A 6,941-nucleotide genomic window follows, 5' to 3' on the forward strand; every position below is an offset into this window, starting at 1 on the left:
CTTTTCATTACCAAATTTTAATTATTGATTATTGCTAATTTTTAACGACGTTCGTCATATTTTCGGTCAAACCAGGTTTTAAGACAAACTGATTCCAGTGGTGCATGTTTTGTTTCGATCCAGTGTAATTTTTAGGAGTTTTCAGTTGCACCGTAGATAAGTTGCAAGGGGTTTCAGTCGCACGGGGGTTCAGTTACACGGGCGTTTCAATTACAGTGGGTTTTACTTTTCCTTGAAAGCCCTCATTTTCAGAAATAGTTTTTATTGAATTAATTTCTATCCCTTTTCATTGCCAGATTTTAATTATTGATTAATGCTAATTTTTATATTATGTTCATAACGTAACCTGGATTCCCATTCATGAGATAGTTTAGAAACGCCTTTTATCAACTTTAATGCAGCTGTTTGTCCTGTAGTATAGATCAACATCCCTCGGTGGCAAAAAGAGCAAGGAGAGAGGAACTAGTGCATCCAATTTCCAATTCAATGAATCCCCCCCCCCAAAGTTTTAAGATGAGCCCCTCCATGTGAAGTGGCTCTGGAAAAAAATTAATATAATGAAGGTTTAAAGTCAGGTTTTTTATTGTAAGTGGACTCTCAAAAATATGTTTTATTTGACTATGTTTTAGTATATGTGTTTTGTGTATACTGTGTTTTAAATGTGTTTTGTGTTTTACTGCATTTTACTGTGTTTTATTTTATGAAGCTGGGAGAAGAAAAGGGGAGAAACTCTCCAAATTATTGTTACCAAGATATCTAGTAAAAGAAATTTTAGGATATCAGCTAAATTTGATCAGAAGGACGAGTAAGGGTCTAAGTTTCGCCTTGTTGACATCCATGTACACTCTGCCCTTTGCAGTAGGGGTGGGCATCCGTAAATTCTTTTCGTCACCAGACCTGTCAGAATTTTGGATTTCAGCTAAACTTGGTGAAAATTAATTGTAGATATCTTAGTTTTTCATATAATTTAGGAATTTTGTTCTTTGGTTACTACATCTGGTAATTAATCTCCTCAGAAATATTTTTTCATTTTACAAAAAAAATTAGCCTTGCCAAGTGGAACATCTCGACTTGGAGCTTATTGGAAAAAAAAATGTAGGTAAGTAAAAATATGGATTTTGGTTTTCTTTTGTGATGATTCTCTTAGGCTACCTGATTTTGCAAATAGACTCCTCAAGTGTATTTTTTTATTTACTAAAAATAAAATCTTATAGCTTCATCGGATGGAACATCTAGACTATGGAGTGTTGAAGAAAAAGAAATGAAGAAAGAATACACAGGACATCAGAAAGCAGTGACTGCTTTAGCATTTAAAGATGGCGTTCCTACACCAGAATAAAACGGCGAAAAAATTTGATTTTGTGACAGGTGACCTTTTCTGACATGAGCCTCCTCATGCGATCTTTTATTGCAGATTCATTCTTCCTTGTCATCATTATTGGCTAAGTTACTTTTATGATTAATTCTTGTGACCAAAGTTTAGTATAACGTAAAACGTATTATTTATTATAACGTAAAATTATTGTTCTCTAGTGAAATAAAGCGCAATTCACTAAATAATAAAACTAATTATAGTAAAGTAATATATTTTAAGAATATATAAAAATAATAATAAAAATAGAAAAATAAAGCTTCGAAAAATAAATTCGAAATATAACACTTGTTAACAGAAATTTGATCGTAATCTTAAAAATTTCCAATAAATGAAAAACAAGTTTACCACAATCATCGGTAGAATTGTTTTTTTATGGCAGAATGGGTGGTATATTAATTACATGGTAATGCATAATTCTTGCTGCTGCTACTGATAACCCATTGCAGTGTCTGAGCTTTGCTTAGCTGTGCCTGCTTTTCCTCCACTCTGATCAATTCAGAGCTTCGCCCTCTGGTCCTTTCCGTGATGTTCCCATTTCTTTTATTTTATTTCCGCATGACCTCTTCTTTTTATATTTGTGGACGTCCGCGCTTTTCATTGGGCCCCATAGAGATTTCCATAGAAGTTCCAACTTATTTTATTTCACTTCCATATGACCTCTTCTTTTTAGATTTAAAGACGTCCGCGTTTTTGATCTGGCCCCATAGACGATTTCCATAGAAGTTCTCAGTTCTTTTATTTCCGCATGACCTCTTCTTTTTATATTTGAAGACGTCCGCGCTTTTCATTTGACCCCATAGGAACTTCCATAGAACCTTTTATTCACTTCCGTATGACCTCTTCTTTTTATATTTGAGGACGTCCGCGCTTTTCATTTGACCCCATAGGAATTTCCATAGAAGCTCCGACTTCTTCTATTTCACTTCCTTATGACCTCTTCTTTGTATATTTGAGTAGATCCGTGCTTTCCGTATGGCCCCATTGAGATTTTCGAAAAGTGTGTTTTTCAATCCATTAACCCTAATTCATAAAACCAGACTTATATTCTGAACGTCTCTGGTTATAGCTTTAGAAAGGGGGATTGAACATCATTTTGTGTACGACTTCTTGTTTTAATGCATTAGTAGACCACACGCATTAGGGTTGATGCAAGGACTTCTGTATTCAAGAAGTCTCGTAAGCAAATTTATAAAAAGATAAGAAACGGCCGATGACTATTTACCTATTTTTTCTTGTTGTGCTTTTACTAGTTTTGATTACTATTTGAAGCATTAATTGGTTAATGCCGTAAGGAAAATATGTCGTCCGCTAGATTGTCATTTTAGTGTAAATTAATAATAAACTTATAATAAAGCATTATAAATATAAATTAATCATGTGCGAGTGATGTTGATATCTTTTAGCGTTAATGAACTATTGCTGGAAAGAAAATACAATTTATAAATTAAATTATGGATAAATGTGTCAAAAATAGTTGTGATTATTATTTTAATTAAATTTTTCTATTGTTTGACTTTTCTAAAATTGTTCTACAGAGTTTAAAATTAAGTTTCTTATGCCTAAGATATTGGGAGTTGATATTGGGACCTCTAAAGCTCTGCATTATACGTTCAGGATATTAATTAGTAGTGCTGTATTCAAAAAGAGAGCTACTCACTTTTTGTCATTATTAGTTGGGTTATTTTCTAGAAGAAAATGACGAAATGATCATTAACGATATAGAAAATGTCACATAGAAATAAAAAATATACGTCATACGTTGATAACGCCATATGCTCATAAATAACGTATGTCAGATAGAAAATAACGGTACGCATATGATAAATAAAAGTATTTTTTGAAGTTTTTTGGTCCATGAAATAAAATAATCTAACTATAACCCCCTTTGAAAGTAAAAACACAACTGTGTTCACTGGGGCTAGAACTAAAACCTGATATGTTGTAGTAGCAGTAGTTTTACTAGGAATAGTCTTGGTGTGATTAGTTGTGGTTCTCATTGTAGGAGTATTTGCGTCTATAGATGTCAGGGTGGATGAGGTCGTGGAACGAGTTGTTTTGGTTATAGTGGTGGTTTTAATAACTTTAGTTGTAGTAGCAAAGGTGCTATTAGGGATAATAGTGGCAGCAGCAGCAGTAGTCAAGGTAAGAGTAGTCGTAGTTATTGCTTTCTTAGCTAACAGAAAGAGTGGACAAGGTGTTACTCATTTTTAATTCAGTTGTTTTCAGAACAAAAGTGCCTGCCATAAAGTTTTCACTGAAGAAGCGGACTATTATAACCAGACTTTTCGTTTTGATTAAAATGAAACAGATGTCCTTTCTCCTTTCTCTTTTTTATGTCTTCTTTTCCTTTTTAATTCTCTTCTTCCTCTTTCTTTTTTTGTTTTATCCTTTTCTTTTTTATGTCTCCTTTTTCGTCTTTTTGTTATTTTTTCTTCCCCCTTTCCTTTTCTCTTTGTCCTTTTTATTCTTCTTTTCCGTTCTTTCCTCTTTTTCCTCTTTTCTTTTTTATTTCTACTTTAAGTCTTCTTGTTTCTCATGGAAACAATCTTCTTCCATCTTATTAACAGCCCAGTCAAAGGTAAAACTAACATAAATATCCCAATGTCAGGTTTCCTTTCCTCATTTCACCCAAGAACTAGAATCTGAGTAAACAACGGTCAAAATACTAAGTAAAGTTACAAAAAAGATACATATAATTCTCAGAACCGACCGGGAGGATTTGCTCGTTAATTAAGAGTTCAAGGGCCCTTTTCAAGTAATATAAGAAATGTGGCAGAGTTACGTACAAATTTTTCCCATTGCAAAAAAAAAATTAAGGACTGAAGTGCTATCAAGCCAAAATTTGCTGTTTTTCCTCCATAACACCTCGCTCTTTACGCTAAAGTCTCTTACTGTTTTAAAGATAGAGTCAAGAGAAAGAGTCAAACTTAAGCGTAAAGAGCGGGGCGTTGAGGAGGAAAAGCCCCTTTCATATACGGAGTAATTTCTGTTCGTTTCAAGTTTTAACGTTGCTCCTTACTTTCATTTAAAAAACTTGTTTTTTTATTTAATTGCCTAAAAAGACAAATATGTTGCAATTTTTTATGTTAAAATTGATCCCTCCTCCTCTCAGTGACGATAGGACCAAAAGAAAAGAATATAACCAATTATAGTCATAGATGTCATCTACACTGTTCTTGTCAATTTGCAGCGGAATTAGATACACTTTTAATTACGGCAATATGCAACAGTTGTAGGTCAAATAAGACATTAAACGCTAAATGGAGTGTAGTGATTTTTCTTTTCGAAACTAGTGCTAGTTTTTATTCTTATAAGGTGCCCCCATACTCTTTGTAGGTAGGTATGATAATCTTTCATGTAGTAAAAGGCCACTGTGTCAACTTGATTGGAATTGCAAGCGAGTCTTCTACAAAAAATTATTCAAATAGCAGAGTCCTTTCAAAATGATTGAATTTTGAAACATGGGAAAGAATCAATCAAAGAGTTGAAAGATCTCAAGACGAACTGGCCAGCCATGAAAAAGAACAAAGATAGAAAAACTTAATGAAGAAACAAATAAGAGTACGGCCCGTAGAGAAAAGATTAAAAATCAAAACGACCTGTATTAAACGAGGCGTCTTCAGCGCAGAAGAAACAAAGATAAAAAAAGACTAAAATACATTAAAAAAACATAAAAAACCACCACCAATATCAATAAACTACAATTGTCGCGGCAGTTTTTTTTAAATCGCTTTGTCTAACTTTGGTCTTTTTCTAACTATGGGCTATGGTTCGCTCTTTACTAGGTTGCAACTACCGATGCAACCATGATCCATGAATTGGTTCATACCATGATCCATACCATGATGAATTGGTTCATACCATGATACAGCCATGATCCATGATTTGGTTATATTCTTTTCTTTTGGTCCTATCGTCACTGAGAGGAGGAGGGATCAAACTACAATTGTCGCGATAGATGCACATAGGTTGCTGTCACTAACAGTGTTAATTCGATGAGAACATCAAAGCAACATCAAATGAACATCAAATGTAGAAAATTATATAAAATGGAAATGAAGTTAATTTTTCTATTTCGAAGTAATCTTTTTGTTTGCTACCCTTGACGCAATTCTCCTTGGTTTTGTATGTAAGCTCGTCCCCTGGTGGTTTTGTAAAATTTAAATGCCCTCGTTAACAACTGGGTCATTTTTCAGAAGAATGTTATAAATTGGGTCAATATTTAAATTTTCTGTATCAATATTTATTGAAATATAAGCAAATATATGTTTTTTCTTATTTCAATAGCCTCCCTCGCCCATTGAGTAAAACCTCATCATCAGAAATGGCCGTGGCATCATCGAGTTGTACATGATGGTCAGTGTGGAAGTTAATGTGTTCTGCCAAAGCTGACACAAAGGTTTCAGGAGGCTTGCTCAGTTGTAGAGCTTTTTCTATTGAGTTAAAAACATCATAAGTGCATTTGTAAAATTTTACGGATATAGCGAACTCAGCTTAAGGGAACCTCATTTAGGCCTGGGCTATTTTCCAACAAAAATTGCTTTTTTTTCCTTCAGTCTTTTGAAAATATCGCGAGAAATGAAAACGTTTCAATTCACTCTTCATTCAACCTCTACAGAGTAAACCAGCCAAAATTTTTTAGCTCCCTTGTCCGTGATCTGCTAACTGGCTAAAATAACTTATCCTCAAAATACTTTTTTTCCTGGATAAACACACCTTAGTTGACCAAAAATAGATTAAGGTAACGCACCTGCTGCCGTCACCAAAAAACACGGCTGTCATATAAGTAAATATTTTGATTTTTGAGTCTCCTGAAGTTAAGAAGAATTTCAACACTACAGAAGGAGTAGTTTAGTCCTTGTGAGCTGCTCATGCTTGAGATTATAGACAATTATAACTTCCATTAAAAATAATATTACAATTCAGTTTTTCATTGTCCCAATGTAGACCAGTGAACCGCATAATGGCTTTTCTAAGATTCGCTGAGAACTTAAATAGTGCCAAGAAAAACTAACTTCTTAGGGGAAGCCATACTTATGTTGTCGATCGGGGGAGAGGAGACTAATGCCCTTACCTTTCTCTTGACACCCCTCCTTTCGTGACCCCCTACATTTTCCTAAATTAGTGCCGCATTGACATCACTGCCTGGCAGGGGTGTAATTTGCTATGGGGTGGGGAGGGGCAACTACACCTCCCGGATATCAGTTTTTCCCTCCCCCGACCCCAGTTTGCCCCTTAGCTTAAATTTAGTTTCTTCAAAAATCTTTTCAAAACTAAGGTAAGCCTTCATAACTCAAGCATCCACAGAAACGAGTCGGTTTTCTTTAGAATATCTTTACCTTTATGGTAGTATATGACTCATTTTTCAGTTTTCACTGTCATTTTCGCTTGACTTGGGAAAATTGGCTCCAACTCCCCCCCCCAGGATTTTTACGAAATTACGCCACGGCTGCCTGGTGAAAAGGCAGCAAAAGCCACATTAAAGATCGGTTAGAAAAGTGTTTCAGTGCTCTCCATAAACTCTGCAATATTCAATAGTTGTATTATGCTATCCTGACTTGTTGAA

General features: G+C 34.6%; 1 protein-coding gene across 5 annotated transcripts in view; it reads left to right on the plus strand.

Moving 5' to 3' along the window:
- The window catches only part of LOC136040158 (target of rapamycin complex subunit lst8-like), a 50,427-nt gene extending 47,539 nt beyond the window's left edge, over positions 1-2,888 (plus strand). For all 5 annotated transcript variants that reach the window (XM_065724276.1, XM_065724278.1, XM_065724277.1 and 2 more), the window contains exon 8: positions 1,215-2,888. In XM_065724276.1, coding sequence (XP_065580348.1) covers positions 1,215-1,339 — 125 coding nt within the window. In that variant the 3' untranslated portion in view covers positions 1,340-2,888. The remainder of the gene's footprint in view (positions 1-1,214) is intronic.
- The last annotated feature ends 4,053 nt before the right edge of the window (positions 2,889-6,941 follow it).

This window comes from Artemia franciscana, chromosome 20 (genome assembly GCF_032884065.1).
Source record: "Artemia franciscana chromosome 20, ASM3288406v1, whole genome shotgun sequence".
NCBI lineage: Eukaryota > Metazoa > Arthropoda > Branchiopoda > Anostraca > Artemiidae > Artemia > Artemia franciscana.